We start from the raw sequence: 25,910 nt of genomic DNA, 5'->3' as shown, positions 1-25,910 counted from the left end.
GTTGTAATCCTGCTCTTGCCAGGGACTGACCTCGAGACAGACACTTTTCTGTAGAAGGATGTAATACTTAGCTGCCTACCTCTCAGGGGTGCTAAGAAGCTTAATTAATGTTTGCATAGTACCTTGAAGATTACCTAATAAAAGGTGTTATATATTTGTGAAGTGTTGTTATGCCGTTTGTCCTAATGTACATGTGTGGGTTAGCAGGAAGCGGAAGGTCATGTCATGATGTCATTGGCAATTTCTGACTCAAATCTACGTTGACGTCTTTCAAACCCTTCTCCTTCTTCCTGTCTCCTGGAGAACTGCAATTCCTTCCTTTGTAGGACAGTGTGTTTTCTGTCTTTCACAGCTGAGCCAAGACCTAAACTGGGACAAAGACCTTCTCAGTGAAGAACTGATTGAGATTCAGGTCATAGAAGGAAGATTACAAATGGCAGAGCAATAGACATATTACACACTAGAGAATTTTCTGACCTGCTTGTTGTTTCTTGGCACAAATTGAGAAGATGGGTTGTTTGTCCTGTGTTGGGTCTTCTTTGGTCTGACACAACTGAAAAGACAGTAGTGCAGGAATCTCAGCTTCGGATGCTTGTGTTTCTGGAAGGTGGTTGATTAGATCTTAAATGGCAAGCAGAGCCAAGAGAGCTCACCTGAGAGTCTTTTGAGAAGTTTTGGGCTCCCTCAAGAAAGAATAATTATTTTCCCTCTTAGGCTTAGGGTCCCGGAGACCAGAGAGTGCCTCCTGGGAGTTGGAGGACAAGGTAAAATGCAGCTTACTGGAGTAAGTGCTTGTATTTTCTGTATGGATCATGACTAGGGAGGAGGGTGCTTGGTTGGTTGCTGTAAAAGAGGGAGATAAAAAAGGCTAAAACTTGAAGCAGAGACTGGGACAAGGAGTACAGAGGACAAGGAAGATGTGTTTAGAGAGCACCCAGGGCAGCATGTGAAGCTCTGAAAGGTCAATGCAGTGTGTCTCCTCTTATATTCAAAGAGCCACAGGCTCTTCAGTGCTGAAGAGTCCAATGTTAGTGGCCCGGGCTGCTGGGTGGAAATAAGGTACTGGGGAAGTTTTGTTTCTGTGGAAACAAAGCTGTTGTGTCATAAATCTAAGTCCTAAAGCATGGGGAATGGATCTGGCTTTCTTTGGGTAAAATCTTAAAGAAATGCGTAGCCCTCTTGCTGCTGTTTCCCCCTCACATTCTCTCTCGCGTGCCATTTGCATGATCCGTAATCTTAGCCAAAGAGTCCCTCCAACTTTTTCTGTGTAATGCTGCAAGTTTGTAAGCAAACGGGATAAGCAACTGAGAAGCCCAGCAGCGCTGCTCTGGAATGTGAAGTATTTCAAAGTGGCTCTTTCTAGAAATGAAGCAGATTCTTTCTGTGTGGATCACAGCTCCTGCTGTGTGGAGAAACTTTCCTCCCTTTCCTTGAATCAGCAATGGGAGGCCCCACTGGGGGAGATGTCCACCTCTCACCTGTCCTATTGCCCTCATTGTACTTTCATAGCTCTGTACCTCACCCCTGCTTTATTGTGCCACTTTTGTTCAAATAGTCTTTAACAGCAACCAGTAAAATACCAACACCTGCATACTTAGGGTATTTGGAGGAAGTATGGGTCATCTTTGGAGTCACAATATGACCCTATATGCTGCCTCTCTAAACAGCCATAGAAGTAGCTGCCTTTAGAGTGTCCTTCTGCCTGACCTCAGGTTTTATTTCCCTTGTGACCATCCCAGATTCACTGATAAACACTCTTGGGACATTCTATGCTCCAGGAGGGACAGCTATAAATTAGAGCAAACTTTATTTCTTCCACTGGAAACATTATCCCTTCAGGGAGAATTGCTGGAGGTGGTAAATACTGCTTTTCCCAACATCCCAGGATTGACTGATTAAATAATAGGAAGGCTGTGTGCAATTTGGCTTCTTGGCCCTGGGGAGGAGGATAGCAAGGGAGGCGTGAGTGTCAGTTCTCTGCCAGCTCCATCCAGACTTAGGTGGCGGTGGTTCATGGGAAGATCCTGGAAGGAGTAGCCTTGACCCTGGAAATTTGCTTTACCTGTGAGTTTTCCAGAATGTATTTTGGGAGTGAAATTTCCAGTTTGTTGAAAATGATGATGTTTCTTCTGAGGTTTGCCCCAGCAAGCATAGCTTGTGGTGTGTTGTCATTGTGCCCTTGGTTCCCTGTAGTGAGAGGGAACCTCAATAACAGAGCAGTTCAGCACAGAGGGTGCCCTTTGGAGACCTTGATAAGAAGCCTTGATGGGTTTGTTGGCTTGGGTCCTCTGCAAGAGCTGATGCTGCCGGGAGGCACCAGTGGCCAGAGCTGGGAGGGAGAAGCAGGGTTCAGCAGGCATGGTGCTCCGTGAAAGGCGGCGCTACAGGCCTAATGTAGGAAGGACAAACTGTCACAAGCTGTCAGATGTCTAAGGAGTGATAGGTAGGGTTATGAAATTGAGAACATGAGTAGGAGAGGGGCAGGGGGCTACTAGGTAAAGAGGAGGAGGAGGAGGAAGTGGCTGTGAGCCTTGCCCAAGGGACAGGTTGGGGACCATTGGTCCAGTGACCGGAGTGCAGGACAGAAAACCAGTCTCCTTTATCTGCTACTAATGGGCTGTGTGACGTGCACAAACTGGCCTACTTCTCTTTGCTTCAGTCATCCAGTCTGCAACTGGGTGACCTCACCTCTATGTGAGAGGTTCCATAGGCTCCCTGCACACATCTTATCCTTTGACTTCTACCAGCAACTGCTTCTCACTTGCTTATCACTAAAAGGCTTGTGCACCTTTGCTTATGGACCACACCTGACTGCACATTTTCTGACAGGTTCAGAACTGGAAGTCAGCAAATACAAATTTTGACCTTCCTAGAGCTTTCCTCCAAAAAGCTGGGATGTTCAGCTGTGCTGCTGAACCTGATGTGCTTCTCTGCCAGCCCTGGTGCGAGTGCTCCTTCTTGCCAATAATATCAAGTTGCCTGCAGCACTGGCTGGGCATGGCCAACATCTCAGACAGCAGAGAGCTGGGAAGAAGCTAGGTGCTGTTATGAAACAGGTTGGCTAGCAACTGAGATCTTGATGGGAGGACTCGGGAAGCACAGAAGGGTGCATTGCTTTGAGGGATTAATGCCTGCCCTGGCTGGAGCTGCTCCTCGGAACCGTATTTGGACATATGACTTAATCACAATCGCTACCCAATCTGCCAGTAATAAACACGTAGAAGATTTAATGCATTCCACCTGGGAGGAGAGGGCTCAGCCAAGCTTCTAACTAGGTCACTGATGAGCCATCTTTCCCCTCCCTCTGTGTCATTTTTATTAATCACTTGAAAAATACGTTGAGTAATGATTGCAAGCAACTTGTCAAGCCAATTAAAACCAGAGAAAGGTAGGGCTGTGAAGCTGAAGACAAATGCTGTGCTGGTTTTAAATGAGTGTCTGTAAACCCCACTGACCTGTGAGTAATTACCTCCAAAAAAATTGGCAGCTGTGTGTTTCTCAGTGTGAAGGCTTGTTTCTTCTGAATCCACAGGGCAAACAGTTCATTATGGTCCAGAGATGTATCACCAGAGCAAAATCACTTTGAATCTGTTTTGTAGCTGCCCTTAGTCTGGTTTGTCTATTAGCATATAGACTCTTCAGCGAGGGCTTGGCAAAGGGTTTCATGCACTTTGAGCATTAAATACAAATAATACAGAGCACTTAACTAGGGAAGGCAGTTTATTTTATGTATCTTGAACATAAGTTCCCATAGCTTTATAATCTGTCCAACTGGGAGATAAATAGTCACATCTTATTTGATCAAACTGAACAGTGTTGGACTTTGAGAGAGAAAGAGCTGCTAGGTGTTCTCGCCATCTTCTCAGTTCAGGGTGGTGGGTTTTCCTGGAGTGGATTCTCTAGGACCATTCAGTTGATTTGGCTGTGCTTCCGTTGGGGTTTTTTGTTTATATTTTAAGTGTCAATAAATATTTCCACTCTTGTATTTCTTTTACTCTATATCTGTATTTTGTCTTTGTGAAATATGTGCTAGCACTGTGAGTGCTATGAAACAGCATTACTCTTTGGGAGACTGTTGCACAGTGTGTTAGATCCTGCTGTCCAGGATGTTTCTTCCCATCTGTTCCTGGCTTAAATCCTCTTCTCCTCAATTCCAGTCGTTGCTTTTGGTTACCATTCATAGATCGAAATGAGATATTAAGGGGAGAGATACAAGTATGCCATGCTGTCTTCTCTTACCACTGCTCTGTCAACTGGGTGGCAATAACAAATGGCAATTCGTTACACAAATAAGCTTTCCTGTGGGATAGTTGAGAGCAGCCTTTCTCTAAAACTATGAAACAAATAAAAAAGCACGTGCTTTCCTCTTTCCTAAAAGGAGTAACAGCCTAGATATGTGGAGGGCTAGCACAGTAGCCTTCCACCTCTTCCACATTAGGTTCTTGTTTTGTATCACCTCTGGAAACTAGGGTTACAGAAGGTGACAGGAAGCATAAATCAGAGCAGTTTTGTTTTCTGCTGGTGCAAGGGACTTCTTTGAAGCCTCCTGTGCTTGCCAAGCAAGAAGTAAAATTAAATTGTTATTTGCCCCTATGCAGTTGTGGAGGTCTTTTCCTGCTGTCTTGTAACTCTGTTGCAGCTGTCAAACAGTCAAAACCCCCCCTGCTTCACAGTCTCTTTTTCCCTTCCCATTGTTGTTGTATTTTGCCATGGAAAGTAGCTATGTACCTGAACCCACCTGTGTCTTCTGTCCTCCAGAGTTAATGAGCTCTATGTGGATGACCCAGACAAAGACAGTGGAGGTAAAATAGAAGTAAATTTGAACATCAGTTTGCCAAACCTGCATTGTGAACGTGAGTACCCCTTTTCACTTAGCAGTTTTCCTTTGTATTTTAAGTAATCCTTGAAATGGGCCCAAGCTGGTAGAGTGGCCCTTTTTCTGTAATAGGGTGAATGGAGATGAAGTAACTGCAGCCTTTGCCAAAACTCCATTGCTTTCTGTTCCAGGCCAGGACACCTGTTTGCTTGGACCCTGTGCTCTCTCTGCAGCCTGTGTTAGTGGCTCACCTCCCTCACTGGCTCCTTTCTAAAACTCATTTTCTTTTTCATAGCAATCTTTTTGTCTCTGGGAGCAAGAAACCTCCCAAGTTTCATTTGTAACTGAATGCACCAGCTACTTGTTGGCTTTTCACAAACCACCTGCTTTGTCCACCTGACGTTTTTCTGTTTTTATAATTGAGATTGCAGTCAGCTGGCAGGTTGTGGGAGGTATATTTGTGTCAAATAAGCAGTCTGAAAAGTTTGGTTACAAAGTTCTTTCTAAAGAGCTAGTATAACAATTAATAGTTGACAAATTATGTTACTAGCACTGTTTAGTCAAATGTCAGGAAAGAAGATGTGGATTTTTTTCCCAGTAAAAGCAGTGCATGCTTTTCCTATGCAACCTTCCTGTTACTTCATTTTGTTTGATTTTTGTCTCCTACCCATGCAGTAGTTGGACTAGACATCCAAGATGAAATGGGAAGGCACGAAGTGGGTCATATTGACAACTCGATGAAGATACCTCTCAACAATGGGGATGGCTGCAGGTTTGAGGGCCATTTCAGCATCAACAAAGTGAGTAGGAATGACAGTGGGTGAGTGTGTGCTGGCTGGGCAAATGCTAGCAAGATATAATGCTGGAAAGATTTGTAAAATACTCATGAAAATCTGTGTGTCAGTGTCTTTCCTGCAGAGTGTATATTCATGTCCCCAGTCAGTGGTAAGGTTAAGTCTCTTGGTGCAGCAGAACAGTGTGGGCAGAGGTGGCTGCATAGTTAGACCCACCTACAATGTGTTAGATTAGGCTTTTTCTTCGCTCTTCAAAACAGGTAATCAAGATAGCGTTGCTTAACAGCAGGGAGCAGCTCTGTGTTGCACCTAGTGCTGCCTCATTCAGTGCAGCAGCCTAACATTTAGGGGATGTGTGAACTCCCTACAAATGCTGGATGGCTTCTGTGTTTACTCGTCACAACTTTTGCACCTTCAAAATGTGACTCACTGTGCAGAGGTCTTTGGCAATGTCTCTATCCAAGTGCTCTTTTGTTCTGAGAGCTGCAGAATGACAGGAATGTTCCCTACTAGAGGCTGCCAGTAACAGAAGCGGCTCCATGCTGAGATGTTTGGAATACATATACTCGGCCTGTGCGCATGCTTTGTCGGGATGCTCCACTTCTGTCTCAAAGAATTAAAATCCAGGCCTGGAGGAGGCTCCTCTCTGGGATGGGTGTGTTCAGAATTGAATAATCTTGCTATGTAATGCTGGAGATGACTAGCTGGGGTGGGGGAGGCAGTGGTGGAGCCCACTGATGTCCTAAGAAGGGCACACCCTTTATTCATGCCTCCTCATGTACCACAGGCTACAAAATCCTACTTCCTTCTTTTCCTCCCAGGTCATGTTAAATCGCATCTAAAAATAACAGGCAGAACCTCTTACTGATTCTATGGCATGGAAAGGATTAGGGACTTAAAAAGAGGACGTTTCTTCCCTTGACTCTAAGCCACCAAGATTACTGGCAGTTGATAGTCCACAAAACTGGGAAAGGGATTCCTGAAAGGTAGTTCTTGTTCTGTTGATTCTGAAAGCACAGAGCTGAAATACTTGGGGTTTTGTCTGCTAGATGTAGCATGTTCTGCTCACCAAAGCAACTCAAAAGGGGGTTGCTGTATGTTGCAGTGAGGAGCTCCCTTTGCTGCTTAATCAGTGAAAGGCCATTAATTGCATTGTCTTATATAGTGGTCGGGACTGCTGTCAAAGGTACTGGACCCAGACCAGGACTTCTGGCTCTGAAAACCTGAACCTCTCGTGTATGAGCTGGAAGTCTTCAGTCCCTTGGCAGGAATTGTACAGGTTTCTGTATGAGCTGGTATCTGGAGTGGGACATGGCCGGCCTGTGAAACTTGACTAAGGGTTGCACTAGGATGTTATTCTCAAACCTGAAGAGGGTGGACAAGGTAACAGCGAGGTGATTGTGTGTACTACTTACTGCAGAGTCTGCCACCCTGTTTACCTGGCTTGTGTATGACACAGCTTGTGTCCACACCTGAAAGTGTTCCCAGGAGTACGCTACCATTCCTCAAGTCATTTAAATTAGCTTTCCTGAAAGCACATGGAACCGGCATGTGGCCTCCCATGGCCCTGCTGGTGAGGTGTTTCTGCAGAGAGCACAATGGGCACCAGTTGTATAACCGTCCTCCTGCTCTTGTCTTAGGCAATGCCAGATTGCTCCTCAGTGTTGCTTAATTTCCCAACCTTTTCTTGATAGGAGAAAATTCTTGTATTCTCTGTAACAGTGATTGAGCTGAATCTGCTGAAGAACTTCACAGAGTAGGGCTAGTGACCTGAAAAGTGTGTGCATGCTAGAGTGATCGTGTTAGAATGACACCAGTGCTCATTTCCTGTCTTGGAACTGAGTCCTTAGGTGAAATCTGTATTTTTCAGAACTCTGTATTTTACTCCGTTTGAAAAATTAAAACCAGAAAATCCTGTACTTGGAAGGGGTATTGCCAGGGCTAGAAGCTGAAGATCTAGCTTTGTTTGTATGGGAAGCCCCACTGGTTTTGATGTTTTTTTTTCAATTTTGTATCAAACTCATTCTTGCGCACAGTATTCTCGAATGTAAGGCTGCTCATGACCAGTACTACAATAAGAATATATCCACAGCTTTCTTAGGTTGTTTTGCAGCAGTGGGCCCATTTACAAATGCGAGATGTGGGAGTAAAACGTTAAGCAACTGTTTGTTGCCTGTCAGAGACATGAATCTTATTTTAATAGGGATGAAAGATATAGCCTTAAGTGTTAGGAATCCCTAAAGTTGGGAGTGATCCACTCATCACCTCCTAGTCAGCAGCAGTAGCAATGTGAGGGTGCCAAACTCTTGGGCTGTGGGATGTAACCGATCTCTGCTCTGTATGCAGTATGGTGATGCTGGTAAAGTGCAGGAAGGTATTTTAGAGCCTTTCTCTGACATGCCAAAGGTTGTCCACTGCAGTCTGCCAGGCTGGATGGATCCAGGCATTTCTGCTTCATATCACAGAGCCAAGCAATGCCTTGAGGGATAAAATGTGAAATCCTGTCTTCCTTGTCTTGACTAATTTTAGGTCCCAGGTAACTTTCACGTGTCAACGCATAGTGCCACTGCACAGCCTCAGAATCCTGACATGACTCACGTCATCCACAAGCTGTCGTTCGGGGACAAGTTGCAGGTGGGTTTTCTCTTTCCTGAAAATTCCCTGGCTCTAGGGGAATGAATGCAATGAGAGTGACTTTAATATTAGACACTTTGGTTTTGTGGAGGGGCCATGTACAGTATGGGGAGGACATAAGAAAGGACTACCTGGATAAGCAAGCCCATCCCTTGAATTCATGCAATGTACACTCAGTCTGGAAGAGTTTGCAAACTGTTTACATGCCACCACTTCAGGAAGGAGCAGTGTTCAGTCATAGAGTAATTTTGCTGTTTTCATCTGAAACTGAAAGTGCTTTTGGAAAACTATGTGGCTATCTTCCTGCAGGGAGTAGAAATGAGGATTCATGGCTTTGCAAAATCCTATGCAGTACTGATACAGAAAACAAATCTTGACTGCCTTTGCAGAGGAGCAGTGAGTGTACTAAGGGAAGATGTGTGCTCGCTACTGTCTTTACCATGGCACCAGTCAAGTTCTTTTTAATTCACTTCACTGTACTTGTATAGCAGACACCTATTAGTCAAATTGGTTCTATGAAACACGAGTTAGACTTAGAACTGCCAGTTCCCTGCTGGGAAGAAGCTGAATGTGTGCACTTGCCCAGTGGATAGAGTTTCACCAGGTGTTGCAAGTTATGTAATAATTCCTGATTTCTCAATAAGGACAGATTACAGCACTTCTCTAGCCTACTTCCAAGGAGTTAGCATCATAGGTGGGAGTTATATATGTGCACACCCAGTTTGCGACTCACCCTAAACATTGCTTTACCCATAGTCTCTCTGTAATCTTCTTTCCTCAGCACAGACGTCTCATTAGTCTGCTTCTTGTACACCCACTTCCAAAACCCTTTTTCATGCTAACAAGTCTAAGCATTGCTTTGTAGTCTTCTGATTCTGCTCCCGGCTTCTTTTAGGAAATATCTTGTGTGGGAACGCTGAAATATTAGCATATAAATAAGCTTGGCCTAATGTCTGTAAAGCACACTGAGATTATGAAAAATATTAGGTAAGTGCTAATAGGGAGTTCTGCAGTTTGCGTGGGAAATCAGTGCTCTGAGGTAGCGTTCCCACTGTTTTATCATGGAGCCTTTGACTAATGGAGCTGAAGTGCGAATCAGCATGAATGAGACAAGAAGCCTGGACAGTTGGGGGCAAAGGAGCAAGCATCTTCAGTTCTGGTGATGAGAAACCTGTGTAGCAAACATGTAGTTGGCTCCTGATTTGGACACGTTCTGATTAGTATTTTCAAAGTTCAAAATAACTACTTATCATCTCCATGCACAAGAATGGAGCATGTAGGTGCTACTGATCCTGTAGGCATACATGAGTTCAACAACACAAATTAAAGAAGGATATGTTCACTAAACAGGTGCTACCAAGCAAGTACTCAGCAAGCAGTGTAGAGAGCCAGCAAGTACAGAGAGCTTTAAATCTCTCTAGATACACCTTTGAATACTTTAGGTTATCTCCACCTGCTTTGATGTAGTTTATGCTCATATTTCTTCAAGAGGGTGAGGAGCTTCTCGTTCACTTGTCATGTGCTGGGAGTTAGTTCTTTTAGGTTGTTACTAACTCTGCCAGAATGATCCACTAAGGTACATGCTGTGTTCTCCAGAAAAAACAGTCTGTTTGAAATAAGAGATTTAAATCCTTTTTCCTTCATGTAGATGAGACCAAAATTCGGAACAATGAGGTTCTTGCATGTCAGTTAATCCAGTAAAGAAAGAGATGTGGAAAGTAGGAGATAATACCTTTTTAATCATAGAATTCTCTTGAGTGCTAGATCATGGTATTGAATGATCCTACTTTTAACCTTGTGAGAGGTCTTGTCTTCCCTTGTTAGTTGCAAGGTTGGAAGCTATTTTAGCCTGCTGTTCGACTCTGCCTGAGTTATGTGTCCAGTTATACGTCTTTGTATGTGTTTGTAGAGGTTAAAGCCTAAGGTCTTCAAGGCCTTGGCAAGCATCTTTTTGAGGTCCATGTTGCAGGAGAATAAAGTATTGGCACTGTTAAACCACTGACTAGTCTCCTGTGCCACTAATCCAAGCTTTACGTTTGGCCTTGGTACTGCAGGACAGTCCTGAGAATGTTTGGCTAAACAGGTCTGCTTAAGTTTTCTGTTGCAAAGCAATTTTGTTACTGTGGCCAAAAGCCCACTCCTTGATGAAGTCCCTCCAGGTACTTAACAAGGTACAAACAAGTATGTTCCCCCAAGGAACACACCTGTGCACTTTGTAGAGCAGAGATTAATTAGCAATCTACGGACAACAAGTGTTTTAATGGGAGTCCAGAATATTTCACAAGGAGAATCATGGTAAAACATCAGACTGGTAGTTACAAATGTCATCCCTGTTTCAAAGATGAGGGAGGCAGATGCACCAAAGGACGTGATGGCACAGAAACAGGCAGGTGTGGAGATGTCTGGTGGCTTTGTCTGCGTGGAAGCTCTGTTACTCACAGCTTTGCAAACTCACTGTCTAGAGAGATGCTGAGCAGACAACTTTTACGTATAATCAGAAGTGTGGATGCTGGGGAGCCAAGGACAAGAATGTAAGTCCAAATATACAGGTACCTCACAGGATAGATACAGTTGTTTGCTGAGGAACCACTCAAATATTTACTGTTAGAGTGTTTGAAGCAAGCCTTAAAGTCTCTGGCCCAGCGATGCTATAAGAGATTTACTTCTCAGCTGTATCAAGAATGGAAAATAATACTGTAGCCCAGTCCAGGGGCTTCTCTTTCTTTGTATGCTTTTTACAATGAGTAAATAATATGAACAGTCTGCATGTGTAGTTTGGAAATGGTGGTTGTTGTGTAAAATATTTGAAATGCCAGCTGGTTGAAAGGCACTGTAGAAGGTTCAGCTGTTGCTTTTGCTCTGTGCTTGTTACCAGCACCTTGCGAGTTGAACTTGCTGATGATTTTGTCTCTAGAATTTCCTTTCGCAGGAGAGAAACGGGTTCTGTTGCTGCTTCCTCCAAACCATCATCCACTCCATAACATTCAGAACAGGGAAACAGACTTTGGGATGAGACAAATACATCCACATGCTATTAGTTGTTGAGAGGGTCTGGGAAGGAGATTGCATTGCACTTTTAGTGAGGTGAAACTCTGTCACGCCCATGACCAAATACTTCTTCCAAACTCTTCTTCCCTGTTGTCTGGCTTAAGGTCAAGAATTTCTAGGTTGTGGAATTATTTGTCCTTTCTGTATAGCTTACTGTACATTATGTGAATGATGCAACCTCTAATCTACAGCTGTTGCTGTGGGGATTTCCCTGTCTAGAGAGTTCACAAATTGATTATTCTGTTGGTGGACATCAGTCTCCAGATCATAGTATGTGGAAGGCATGGGATGGAAATCCTGTTATTCTGGGCAAACAGATACTTGCGTGCCTGGGACCAGCTGCAGGAAAAGCTGAATGGATGGCAGTGTTGGCATGTGTCCTTCCCATCTCCAAGGGCATAGTGTGCATGGTGTGAAAGCTGGGCTGATAAGTTAAAGCTGTACAAGCCCAACTGCTCTGACATGAGCTACCTTTACAGGAGAACTTCTGAGATTTAACCTGAATATGACTCCCATTTATTTCCCTTTCAGCATGATAAATTAATTTCACAGTTAACTATGCAAAGGTCTTAGGAAATATCTCACAATTAAATTTCACAACTGGCTTCTTCCAACTGCAATTCCTTTAGCTTTGGAGTGGTTTTTGAGTTTCATCTTTTAAGACGTTGTGAAATCAACTTTTTTATTTGGAACCAACCTCTGTGATGGTGGTCACTGAAAGATGTTTCAAGTCATCTTTTACTGGGTTGAGGCTTTGTTTTCACAAAGGTTGAATCAGGTTGATCTCCTTGTTACAGGGTAGGATAAGGAAGCAAAAATGAAGAGTACCAAGTCAGAGTACTGTCTCTTCATACAACTTTTTGCTTTTCAGGTCCATAACGTTCATGGAGCATTCAATGCCTTGGAGGGAGCAGACAAACTCAGCTCAAATCGTATGTATTCTTGGCAACTACAGGCCTTGGCCACTCTACAGAAGGGAAAACAGGTCCATTCATGCAACTCAGTGCATCAGGAAGTCTTTAATTTGCCTCTTCAACCAAAAAGATCCAGACACTGCTGACTGACATTTCCATTTTCTCCAGTACTGTAGAGAAGGCTTAGCCCAAAAGGTCCTTTGCAGCCCTTCTGCAACCTGGACATTGTCTCCAGTTCTGTTATGTCTGACTCAGAATTACTGAGTTTTTTATCCATATCCTGTTCCTATAGCTTCCCTTTGCTGTTGTCATCACTACCAGAACTACTTGTTCTTGTTTTGCAAGTTAGCTGTTAATTTAAGTTCTACCCTGTGGCTGGAAGGAGAGACATTTTCATTGCCCTTCTTTATGACCAGTAACACAAAAATAAATTTCCAGTGCATGCTATAATTCAGCGTATTTTTTCTCCTTCAAGTATGCAGGCTACTGCAGGATATCTGTCTTGTCCGCTTCTTGGAACAAAATTTCTATCACTGTTCCTAAAGCTAGACAATTGTGGAGTTTGTTTTTTTTTTCTCCAGGAGCCAAATGTCATCGCGTTACACCTGGCCAAAGGATCCTGCAGAGAAATAATTTAGGACTCTGTTTTAGAACTGTTTCAGCAGACACAAGAAATGGCACAAGCCATTTAAATAAGGAAAAAAAAGATAAATTAATAATTATAAAGCAGCTGTAGGAGAAAGAAGAAGAGAAAGAAAGATGGGTGCACAAGACATGTGACTAAACAGGTTGTGGTGTCACAGCTTTTTCTGTCAAAAGAAGCTTAGTGAGCTGCAGCTCTAACCTTAGCTGGTTCTTGATTTAACCAGGACAAGTCTTACCATTTGTAGTTGCAAGCAGTTAGGAAGGTTCAAATGACCCAAACTCATCTTCATGGGTTGTGGTACCACAGAAGTCTTGGAATGGTGGGCAGGTTCTGGTGTTACCCAACTACCTTACAAAGTTTGGTACAAAGGACATAAACATAGGATGTGAAATTGTCACTTTGACACAGAACCTGAGATAAGGAGGAGGGAGATACCTTTTCTGTGACATGACTTGTTTTAAATGATTTTGCACATTTACTTTGAAATGTGTAGGCTGTGATTCTTTTCTCTGAATGCTAACATATACTTCCCTTTCCTTTTCTGACCCCAGCTCTTGCATCTCATGATTACATATTGAAGATAGTCCCGACGGTGTACGAAGACATGAGCGGCAAGCAGCGATACTCATACCAATATACTGTAGCAAATAAGGTAAAGAAGCAGGTAGTTCTCAGAGAAGCTCCTCATTGCAGCCCAGTGGATGCATGAGGGATCTTCGGTCTCCATTCCTCCTCCCTCTAGCTCCTCTGCTCTGCAGCCATGTACATTTGTTCGTAGGTGAGCAGTAGCCTCTGCTGGGAGAAGGAGGAACTGAAGCTCTTCACAATGGGGCTTCCTGTTGCTCCTGGTGCTGGCTTTTACCAGGGTTGGGATTATGAGGGCTTGTCAGAGCAGGTGGTGGTATTGTTTTAATTCTAGAGAAAGGTATTCTTACTCCTGACTTTCTCATATGTCAGTTTAACTGATCTAGAGTTTTATAAATTGTGTGGAAGATTTTTACAGGCTGCAGGAGCTCTTGTGATTTTTGTCAAGATCCATCTGTATGGAAACTGCAATCCAGCTAAACATACAAAACAGCACTTGCACATGGTTTTATTAATAAAACAGTCTCGATTGTGATGGATGTATTAGACAAATAAGTTAGCAGAGTTTTTAGCTTTTTACAAATGTCAATTTCAGATATTAAGCCACTGAACCTGCAGCAGCAAATACGTACTGGCTGACTATTTCACAATGCCTACTTTATTATAGTGAATTGCGGTAGTTATTGTAACTTATCATTCTTAAATTAATTTACATTAAATGTGAAGATATTTGTATTTTAATAATACAATGTATTGAACATTAAAAAAAAAAAAAAAGAGCCTATTTACCTTTAAGGTAAAAAGTCTCTGTCAATTTTAAATGATTTACCAGTCAGGTGCTTAATGAAAATACAAAATCTTTTTATAATGTCTAATTACTGATAATTTGACATAACTGAGAATCAAGCATGCGCTCTCATGGACTAGTTCTCAGATTAACGTTCCTGTCTAGTGACTTTTTGGCTTGCTTGTACAGTGTGTCCCAACAATTTGGATGTCTCCCTCTATTCAGATTACCATGTATTTGTTCTGCTTAATGTCACAACTGTTGTTCTGATAAGACTTTTGCGACGCAAGTTCTGAGAGTAATTTGGAAAATAGACAGCAGGAGCTTTTGACACTTCTATGAGCATGGTTGCAAATTGGGGCGTTCAGCCAAGACTGACTCATTAGGACTGGATTGCTGGTGGGGAAAAGGGGAGAGGATGGAAAAAGTGAGGTCAGTTCTATCAAAACTGAAGAGAAACTGTGCTGCCTTTGCGTTTTCTTCTCATTAAAAATAAAAATCCTCTTATCGGTGCTCTAGTCCTTGACTCCTGTAGTGATCAGTGGGAAAGAGAAATCGTAAGCCATTGGAACAGTCTGGAACAGATTGACTAGTATGAAGAGATGAATAGTCTTAAGCATGGACTGTGTCTCCTCTCCCCTCTTTCCTTCTAGACCCTCTGTTTCCTCATTTCCCCAGATAACCACTATCCCAAGATATGTTGCAGAACTTCTGCAGTAAGATCCCTGAAAATATTATGGCTAGGGACTTCAGCCACATTCAGCTTCTCTTGTCATCATGGAAAAAAAAAACTAAATAGAGGGAAATTTGGGATTTATCTGAGATTAATGAAGGAGGTAGATGCTGTTTCACTAGCTCCCTCTGAGGTCACAGGGAGTAAAATGATCTTTTTTGTATCATGCTCATGAGTGTCCTGTTGCTTGTTCTTTCTTCATCTTTCTGAAGTATTTGAGGTTGTCTTTGACTCTGTGTGGAGGAGAATTAAAAAAGAAGAGGTAATTTGAGTTGGCAGGCATGTCATAGGGCTAAAGAAGGGAAGAGGAGCTGAGTGAAGAGACAGTGTGTGCCGTGCCAGTGCTGATGGCTCTCCTGAGATTGTGGAGTCTCCAGCCTGCTTTTCTTTGAGTTTTCTTTAATCTGTGAAGATAAATGTCCCAATCCTTGAAAATTGATACATATTTCCATATTTAGGACAAACAAAATACTAACTCAAAAAGATGTGACTTCTTGACACTAAGCTGATGTTAATATCAGTTCTACATTGGCATTGTGCTGTATGTCTTGTTGGGCTGTTGTCCTGTGGCTGATTGATTGCACCGTACCTGTTAAATAAATGGATTAAAGGAAATTATCAGTGGCAATCTGAAGATGTCTTTTCTGAACCAGCTTGGAATATTTTTTGAACCTTTGCCAATATTTTTCTGTATTCAGTTTCATTTTGGCTTTCAGCATGATTTTTAAACACAGCTCGAAGTGATTCATGCTGAGTGGGCAAAGCATTCACATTGTTGGTCCCAAAGCAAAGGGGACCTTACACACAGGAGCTGCTACTTGCTATTGTGAGTGTGTGGACAATAAGGGATTTTCACATTCTTGAGAACTGAATTCCATTTTTGTGATGAATATATGTGATTTACATACTGGCAGTACAGAAACTTCGCCTGCAGCCACTTAGAGACCGCTTCTATTTAAATAGAGCAGATCTAAGCTAGAGAAATCAATGATAGCCATTCCATTTACTTCTGTAACTTTGAATGAAGGTGAGAGTAAGCACCAATACTCTCTGTTCCCAGATATATCATCATCAGACTGTAAAGAACTTATTTTCCTATTTGATAAGGATGAGGCATGAGCAGTCATACAGGAATTAACTGTTTGCTTCTTTCAGTCTGATCATTAGTACAAAACAGTGGAGTAAGGGCCAGATCCACAGAGGCAGACACTCTACCTGGAATGAGATTGCTCACATTTTCTGCCATTTTCCCCCCACTTTCTTTTCTAGGAGTATGTAGCCTACAGTCACACTGGCCGCATTATCCCAGCCATCTGGTTTCGTTATGATTTGAGCCCCATCACAGTGAAATACACAGAGAGGCGACAGCCTTTGTACAGGTTTATCACATCGGTGAGTTACTCTAAACTTCTAATTCTCCCTTCTCCTGCCTGCCTTTCCTTTCTCTTCTGAGCCGTTCTTGTCCAGAAGAATTGAGTTTCTGCTTCTGAGCATTGTGACATGAATGAAATAAAGCAGTGCTTCACTGCAATTGTACTGAAGTATAAGTGAGGTAGCTAGTAAACCCTATGTTTGACAATTTGTTTTAACAGCTGAGCATATGAAAAAAAAAAATTATCCTTTTCCAGAAGTACCAAAATCTGTCTAGGCAGATGGGCACTATTGCAGCGTGTCAGAAACTTGAAAGTAAAGATAATGTGGTATGCAGTAAAGCATGCTGCAATAAACTGTCTCTCTAGTGATGAGATCTAACTTGCAGAGAATTCAGGGCAGTTGTTTTACTCAGTGCCACTGCTTGGCTTAATATGGGTATGCCAGTTCCAGGTATTTACTCCTGGGTAAAAGTGGAGAAGAGCTGTATTATCAAATTCCAGAGGTATTTTCCTGACGGGTTGATTTGATCTATCCAGATAACATCCTGCAGTACTGATCCCAGCATCTGCAACAAAGCTCTACTGTCCAAACTGCTAGTTGAGCAAAGAGCTATTTAAAGATCTTGCAGAACTTTAAAAAATGTGTCCTGAGTGAGTTGGCTTAAAATTTAAGCTGCAGTCTGCTGTGTCAGTGAGGCATGGTAGAATGTAAAGTAGTTGATAAAATGGCTGGAATGAAGACCCTGGATTTTGATTTTTAAACTGTTTGAATATTTTAATTGAAAGTAATATAAACAGTGTGGTTGTGTTGCACTAAAGATTTTGATTTTGCAGCTTCTGATAAACACTATGTCCCCTTTACTTAACTTTAGAAATGCGTGTGATCTCTAGGATACATAAATACTAAGAGAAAGGAACTGAAGCAAAATCTAAATGTCGTGGTTTAAGACCTCTTCTTAGCACATCTGTTTGGTTTCAAAACATAATCCTAAAAAAGGTCAAACATCAACATTTTATGACTTGGCACCTCATACTGCCTCTACTGCTTTCCCTAACAATATGCTCTCATGGGTTTCTTACGCATCTTGTTGGGGGTGAGGGTGTGGAGGTGTTTTTAACAGGAAACGGTGTCTGGAATTTATTGATAGCTGGCATTATTCTTTGTCATGTCCGTTGCTAGCATTGATTTACTGCTGATATGCCATTGTATGCATATAAATAGCATCTTTGTTGAATTTGATACCGTGCTTCAGAGTTTGCGTAAGGAGTCCACAGGAGAGGATTTCCTCACTGGTTGCCACAATGACCTTTTGCATTTGAGATGACCCCAGCCCCATTCTGTCTGTAAAGTTAGCCAGGCACGTGCTGGCTACTAGACTGCTGAAGAAGGGTTTTTTCAATTGATTTTTTGTCTACTTTGTTTGGTCTTATAAATGGCTGTAGTCTCAAGCAGCTCACTTGGGGCCATTCCAATTGACCGTCCTTCCTATGGAGACACGTGGCTGACACTGGTATCTGCAGTAGCTGATAAACAGAACGTCAGACAGGTGTGCCAGACCCTTGTCAGACGTGGCTGGCTTAGAGGCAGATCCTTGTTACAGATGCTGTATCGTGGTTATCAGTCTGGGCCATCTGGCCCTGGTACAGATGACCTGCTCTTGCTCTCATTTAGGCTAGGAATGTTTTACAGTAGGGCAGCCTTGGCTACGTATATGCTACACTTAAAGCTTTACAGCGTTCAAGGTGGCATTGAAAAGTTTTGGGCGAGGGAGCAGTGCTGCAGAGGATCAAAACACCTTTTGTCCTAGGTTTCCTTGCCCTGTTTTGATGACATGATCTGTTCCGTTGTCCTTTCCACTGCTCTAGCCCCTTCCTGTATCTCCAATGTGGCCTTTTGCATCACAGTCGCTCTGGAGACCAGTTAGTGATGATCAGCACTGGGCTGAAGGCCAGACAGAGATTGTGCTGGGGCATCTGGAGTCATTGCTGAACGGGGCTGGCCATGGAAAGCAGCTGCTTTTGCTGAGCCGCAGTTGCTTAATTTAAAAACCACAAGAGGAGTTCTGGTGTAGGGTGGGGGATCATCTGTGACTCCTTTTAGAGAGCAGGTTGTTTACTAGGGCACCTGTGTGGCTTCCAGTAAATTTAAATGTGTTCCAGGGATGGGGGAGGATCCTGTGGGCTTGAAAGAGACTTTTGGGGGGAAACAGTCTCAATGTTGGAGAGACGATCCCATATGGAAGGGTCAGATGATAGAGGGGTGTTGCCTGTTCAGCAGAGAGCCAAAAGAATCTCATTCTGCTGGTAGGAGGTTATCTGATGCTCTTTGTTAGTAATGAGTTTGCCTCTCAAAAACTGCAGTGCCACTAAGAGAGGCATTAGCAATGTTCCTAGGTCTTCTGTGTTCCCAACGGACCCACTGAACTCATGCCGGCTTCTTGAGTTTTTGTGGTATGAAGAATTATCCTCATTTTCTGTATCATGTGAGAGGTGCTTCCTGTGCAGGACAAAAGGCATTAGTTTAGCATAGATTTTACTTTACAAGTCGTGCTTCAGAAAAAATCAGTACTAAATAAGATTCTGTACTGCTTAAGGGTCAGTGCTGCCACTGTCTCTGTGCTATGAATTTGCCATGGATCCCAAGGTTAACCACAGACACTTGGCAGTGTTAAACACAGTAGGTTTTGCCTGTTAAACTGTACTGTGTAAAATCAAGGCATCTCCCCATAAAGAGAAACCATTCATGGGCTTATGGTTGAGGTTATGGAGCAAGGGGTAGAGTTTCACTGCTGAAAATTTATGAGTGTAAGTGGCCAAACTGAAAGAAGGTTTTATCATGAGGTCAGTCTAGTGGCTGGGAGGGGAGAGCAGGCAGAAAACAAGACAAAGTTTTGCTGAAGCATTCAAAATCCAAAGAATAGATATTTTTTTTCCTGATATGAGAGGACTCATCTGCCCTCTAGGTGTGAAAAAAATTAAACTGGAAATATGGGTGGGGGAATGGTTGCAAGGAGAATTATTTCAACCATGGGACCTGTTACTGAGAGGTATCATAGAGACGGTCCCATAGCATTTTTAAAACCCAATGCAGTGTTGTTCTACAAGATGTGCTGCAGGTCAGCCAGAATTCTCTGGGTGGGATTCTGCAGCTTACTTTACTAGAGATTACCTGGGGGTCCTACTGATGCCCTCAGTCCTTAAAAGTAATTTGCAGATTTTGAGACATCCCAGAGGTCCACAGTCACATATCTGACATTTGCCTTTCTGCCATCTTGCTTGCAGCCTTGCCTCTTCCTACATATCTGCTCGTGTTTTCCTTTATGCTTCAGCCTGCATCCCAGCCACTATCCTATAATCGTATTCTGTTCAAAACCTTTGTGAGTACCCCACATTGCATAGTCTCTCACTGCTGTAATTATTACACTTATGTACTTCTTTTTCTTCCTCCTTTAATGGTTGGGCCTGAGTCAAACTGTAACCTCATGGTGCCAAATGCAGATCATTCCCAGTATAAAACTCCATTAAATATAAGTAAGTGCACGATGCTTATCTTCCTTCAGTGCTGCTAAGGAACAATGCTCCATACATATTAGAACTATGATGATAAAGAAACATGGTGGTGCAGCTTCTATGCTGACCTAGGGACCAACCCTGGTGCTGCCTTTTTTTTTTTTTGTCACAATGAAATGAAGGCTGTGTGCGTGCTGGGATGCAGGCTCCAAGCAAATGCCAGGTGTGTGTGACTCATAAACACTCAGCAGTACAGAGCTGTGCAGATGAATTTATATTTTTTTCTATACCCCACCCCCTTGTACTGCTTCACTGAAATCAGATTTTCCTACCATATGATGCAAAATCTTAGTGTTGGACGGGTTTTCTGTTATTTGAGGTGTAACATCTCCTGTCAGCTGAGCTGCTGTGGACTGAAATAACCCAACTACATTGCGGTCATTTTCCCTGAAAAGTCACCCTGTGTCGTGCTCCGAAGGATAGCGGGGGGGGGGCATAGGGGGCAGGAGCAGGACTTGTCTCCTAAAAATTCTAACTTTGTCTCAGGCTGGTTTCAAGCCTTTATCTGCTGGAATGACGACTGTCCTGCAAAAGCCATTGTTTAGTGCAGCTCCTCATTTCACCAAGCTCTCTAAACTCATATATCTTGGTTATAAATACGCATGTAAATGAGTGCTTTATTTCTTGCTGCCTTCCTTCACTATTAATGAACTGTTTGTTCTGTTGCCACTGCTAACTCCCTGCAGAGCTGAACACTGCTGCTATTATTGTCACACTTTTGTCTGAACTTTGCCCATGGGGTGTAGTGCTGTGTGGGACAACACATGACACGGGCCTAGTGTGGCACTGGTTCCCTTCTGTGTCAGTTGTATTGCATTTCCTTGATACCCTGCTACACTGACCTACTGATTTTGGGTTCCTCTCTCTCTCTTGGCTTCTGGCTCACAGCAAAATCCCCCTTTTCCTAGGCAGGCCCTTCTTGGGATATGACCTGGTGTCTCTTTCTCTCAGAGCCACCTAATCCTATGCAGTGTAAAAGATCAAATTAATAGAGCATTACAGTTATGAAGTCAAAAATGTGGGAGTTAGGAAATGCCAGGTCCTGTGTAATTATAACTTGGCTGTTAAACGTTATTAGGTTGCATTATTGTGTATCACACTTTCCATGTGAACCCTGCCTTGTGCAGTATGCGGGGTGGGGGTGGCACACTGTGAGCAGCGTTTCTTCCCATCCTACGGTATTTGCTGCCTTGTTACTAACAGGTTTGTGTTAACCCAGTCCTGAGTACAAGTCATGTTTCCACAAGGACTCTGAGACAGGTATCGTCATAGTATTGAACCCTTCAGATGTGTTTTCCTTTGCGGTTTCTCTGAGAGGCAAGTTAGGCATTGTCCCCATTTCATAGATAAGGGATTTGAAGCAGTCTGTTGCAAACCCCATAACTGGTGCCCCCCTGATTTTGAGTGCTCCAAGCCAAAGCACATTTGGTTTGACATGTCAAAATACTTTTGTGTTTTTCTAGCACTTGAGAACTGAAGCAGACTGTTGTGCTAATCAGGAGATTAATTTTTTCTCTAACTCTGTTCTTGAAAATTACTGTGTTTTTACTGGTGTTTAAATAATTCAACCCAAGACATCTTGCATGGAAAACTTTGGCCCACAAGGAGTTAAGTTGGCAGTGCTTTTGTAAGCAGCCCTTGTAATGGAAAGTGTTAGACAGACTTAGCTGTAGGTGTCACTGGTAGCTAGGTTTCTGTTAGTCACTGTCCTTCACAGCTATTTAAGTGTCTTTTGCCTGTTTGTGAATGCTGTATCTTGTGAAATAGGGAAAAGACTACAAGACTGTGGTATTTATAATAGAAAACAGTAGTTGGAAGATATGAGCAACACAGAGCTTCTAGAAAGCTTTGTTAGGTGGAGTTTAGCCCAGAAAGGAACAGCATTCATGCTGCAAGCTCCTAGGAGCTGGGATTCATGATTAGCTCAGGCTATGATGAATTCAGGATAGCACTAAATTATTCCACTGTAGGGAATGGTTTTCCTGAATAATTGTCACGTAATTACGTCCCCAGTACTGTCACCCACTTCTTACTGTGCTTCCAGAAAATACCCTAGCAGTACACAATAATATCCTTCCCCCTAGTTTCAGGCTGTGTAAAAGTTTCCCTCATCACTGACAAACCTGTTTCCTTTCTCTGTACATTTCAGATATGTGCTATCATTGGAGGAACATTTACTGTAGCTGGGATCCTCGACTCCTGCATTTTCACAGCATCAGAGGCCTGGAAGAAGATCCAGCTGGGGAAAATGCAGTAGTGGTGACTCTACTCTAGTCTCCAAGGACATGAGCAAAGATTGAGAAATCTACCACTACCTGTTTTTGTCTTATTTTCTATTTGATTGAATCAATAAGTTTTTCTCTAATCAGGCTGTTCAGTGAAGATGTCTTCAAGAAATCAAAGAAATCTCCATGCATTTCAGATCTCTGAGAGTGAAAAATCAATGGAATCAGGGTGTGGATTTCGATTCTCTTCCCCCAGAAAGAGAGGTTGAAATGCCATATATGAAATACACCATCAGATCTAAGTAAGGATAACAGTCTGTTCTCTGGGAGGTTCCTATGGCAGTGTACAAACTAGGTAGTAGATTGCAAAGAGATGAGCTGTCTTGTGGCACTTTTTGGAATTCTGTTGGATTTGCATGATTAGACAATCGACTTCTGTATAAGGTAAAATTATACATTAGGAAGAAATTCCACCCATGGTGCCAAAAAGGTGATGTATCTGTTGGTGAGGAGTGGGAAGTGTTAGTCCCTGTAGCAAACTTTAGAGACAGAGGGCAGAAATAACATCAATAAATGTTTTGTGCTTTTATTGAAAGCTCTTTTGTTCAGGTATGACCTTTCTAATGAAATGAGCAAACAAGAAGAGGAGGCCTTCCTCCAGCTACCTTTTCCTGGGTAATCTGTGATCCAGGCAGTGGAGGGCCTTTCTTTTACTATGGATGTAAAAGTGGTTTAATTTCTTCCCAGAAACTGAATATCCAGTCTTGTGTTTACAGGTGGCATGAAGTAAAAACCAAACTGAGCAACACAGTTTTATGTGGCCTTTGCTTTGAAAGGGAATAGTTGTCTTTACAGCATTAGCTTTTATTCTTTCTTATGTTTTTTAAACACAGACCACCCAACAGTCTGGATTCTGCACTTCTGCTTTACTATTATTATTATTATTATTATTATTATTGTTGTTGTTGTTATTTTGAAAGGGGGTTGTATATTGTATGTGTTCAGAAAAATGGTGCAGACTTCTGGGTGGATGAGCACAGCTTACTGTCTTGCTTTGAGTGTGTATATTGAATACACCTGTCAAACACAGGAAGTCTTGTCTTTTCAGGGTTTAAGGTGCCTCTCTTTTTCTTTAAAATTCAGGCATCTTTTCTGAGCACTAGGCTGACACTGTTCACCCACAGGTACACCAGTAGCAGGGCAGGCATCCCCACAAGCTGGCCGCTGCTAGCAGGTTTTTTTGCTTTATTGTTTAAAATGGTACCTGAGCTTCCATGCCCATTAATTCAAGCCTTGTCTTCTGGGGCCTCCAGTAAATGGAGGCATGAGAGGAAAACTACTGCCAGGTGTGGCTTGCATGTAATGATAGACATGAGTTCACTAAAATTAGACCAATACCCACCAGCGCATTTTCCATAGCCTCCTAACTGTTAATTGAGTAGTAACAGTCTCTGCATGCTTTGTAAGTGTCTGAGATGAGGATACACAGATTTTCAAGTATTCCGGGATGGACAAAAATTATAAAATAAAAATCTTTAACTCAATCAATGCTGTAAATTCTAAGACGAGTGCAGGATTTCTCTTGGATAATATCTACTGCCCACTGCCCTTTCCTGGAGGCAAAAGTATCCCAACATTATGCTGTAATAATATGAATCTTTGAATATTCAGTGTTAATGATAGAGTCAGATGCATTTCAAAAGTATTCTGAATACATGTCTGTTGAAATTGTCTCATTGCTTTGGAAGTAGGGAAGGTAGCCAGTTTTATCTACACACCAAAAAAAAAAAGAAGCCAACCACCCTCCCCTTGCTGTCCTCTGCCCTGTAGTGACTTTGGACAAATTACAGCATTGGAATTTTTCCCTGCTCTTATTATGGACTGATTGATATTACTTTAGGTGTAAACTGGATTGTGTAACTTCCTGTATCTGTTAATGTATGGATAGATTTTATACATTTTTTTCCATTTACAAAAATCAACTTGAAAATGAGATGCTTGTCTTCATTTCGGTGCGTGCGTCCATGTGCCCGCGAGCGGTACCCACTGGATGGCAGCGGCTGCCTGGTGGGAGCTGGGATTTTCCATTGCAATTGCTTCTCACGATGGCCAGAGGATTTCCCCTAATCCACTGTGACCAGCTGAAGCTTAGAGCAAAAAATGTCCTGGTTTTCTCTCTTGAATTTGTTGTGTCTTAGCTAGAATGTGATTTTTAGTATCTTAGCAATGTGTCCTTCTCCCGAGCTGTGCAAGAGAAGATCTTTGTAGCACAGTGGATTGTACTGTTAGTTTTCAGAAGTTTCTTCCCTCGTACAACTTCTTCGACACAAACAAGCAAAGCTGGTTGCAGATTCTTGTTTGTCCCTGGTGTGTTATTTCTGCCCTTCTCCCCATCCTCTTTCAGAATTAAATGCTGCCTTCTGGGCAGTCCAGGCCAGTTCTCTAAACTAGACCAGTGAAATTGTTTGGCTTTTTCTGGAAATAACAGATGTATACTTCAGTGTGTGTGCCTTCTCTGTGAAAAAGTCCACTGCAATAACCTAATAAATCATGTTTTTTTCACTAGATGTGGAAACAAAATTATACTCTAGGTTCTGGCAAAACTGCTGAAGAAACAGTCTGCACCTTAGTTCTCTAAACCAGGTCTAAGCTTTTGAATACAGCCAAGCCAAGGCTACCTTCTAGGTCTTCTGTAACTTGTAGCAAGCTTGTCCTTCAGACATGGCTGGCTTGGGTCATGTAAAGATGCTGCATCATGTGTTTACAGAAGAATCTGCTCTTCATCTCTCCAAATGTGAAAGCGAGGTAGTTAACTGTTAACAGCAGTCCTGCCCCGTGCATACATGTCTCATTAGATTTCACTTTTATTTTCAAACACTTTCTAGAGACAAAATGACCTTAATTATGCTTTTAAACACCAATGCAAACAAAAATGCTTTCAAGTCACAGTGGAAGGAAAACCATCGATTGTAGGTGTTCATCCATATTCCCGATTTTGCTCTTTCAAGTCAGTATTTTGACAGAAGTATTTGTGGTTTTCCAAGACAGACATCCCTGTAGAAAGTAAAATATTTAGAACTTGTATATATTCCAGTCAAAATAAGTCACTCTAAATCTGTGCTTCATCATACAGTGAGAACTTGTGGCATAAGATGCTTTGCAATGGTGGAGTTAAAATTTTTAGCTCTAGAGAAAGCTGTGCTTAGGTATATTCTAGGCAGTAGGTAAACTGCTGAAGATAATTTTTTAAGAAAAAAAAAAAATTGACAGGTAAGAAAAAAATTGGAAGACTTGAATTTGTGAATGATCTATCAAGTGTTTGCATTCAACTACTCTGTAAAAAGTGAAATCTGCAGTGTAGATGGTAATGTCTGTAGTTAATTTCTGAGTGTCTCTCATTTAAAGTTGGTTTTTATCTGTGTGATACACAAAATGTTTGGGCTGAAAATGACTGTGATGAGTATCTTCTTTTGAATAGTCATTTGAAGTTTCAGATGGAATATGTCAATGATGTATTTCTCAGTAGTTCTTGGAAGAAGGGAAGGAGGACGTAGTCCTGTAGTATGTTACAGCAATGTTTAAAGCACAGGTCTCTTGCATTTTTACAGTGGAAATTATTAAGGAGTTCTGGCATTTCTCTCTTAAATTTGCAATCTTATGTTAATAAAATATTAGCCTTTTTAGTTCTATAATTAAAAATAAAACTCGTGTTTTGATCATCCTCTTGTTGCACTACTCTTGCAAAATCAATTAAAAGGGCTTTTTTTCTTTTGTTTTTAATTATT

At 42.2% G+C, this 25,910-nt stretch overlaps 1 protein-coding gene across 1 annotated transcript in view; it reads left to right on the top strand.

The window, feature by feature from the left end:
* Nucleotides 1-25,640, top strand: part of ERGIC1 (endoplasmic reticulum-golgi intermediate compartment 1) — a 60,724-nt gene extending 35,084 nt beyond the window's left edge. Inside the window, exons 4-10 of the mRNA XM_033005370.2 lie at nt 4,759-4,853; nt 5,492-5,616; nt 8,140-8,244; nt 12,164-12,224; nt 13,404-13,504; nt 16,227-16,349; nt 22,050-25,640. Coding sequence (XP_032861261.2) covers nt 4,759-4,853; nt 5,492-5,616; nt 8,140-8,244; nt 12,164-12,224; nt 13,404-13,504; nt 16,227-16,349; nt 22,050-22,157 — 718 coding nt within the window. The 3' untranslated portion in view covers nt 22,158-25,640. The remainder of the gene's footprint in view (nt 1-4,758; nt 4,854-5,491; nt 5,617-8,139; nt 8,245-12,163; nt 12,225-13,403; nt 13,505-16,226; nt 16,350-22,049) is intronic.
* The last annotated feature ends 270 nt before the right edge of the window (nt 25,641-25,910 follow it).

This window comes from Tyto alba, unplaced genomic scaffold, assembly GCF_018691265.1.
Source record: "Tyto alba isolate M040663 unplaced genomic scaffold, T.alba_DEE_v4.0 Super-Scaffold_17, whole genome shotgun sequence".
Classification (NCBI taxonomy): domain Eukaryota; kingdom Metazoa; phylum Chordata; class Aves; order Strigiformes; family Tytonidae; genus Tyto; species Tyto alba.
Note: the sequence above shows the minus strand (reverse complement) of the source record. Positions and strands in the feature narration are given on the sequence as shown.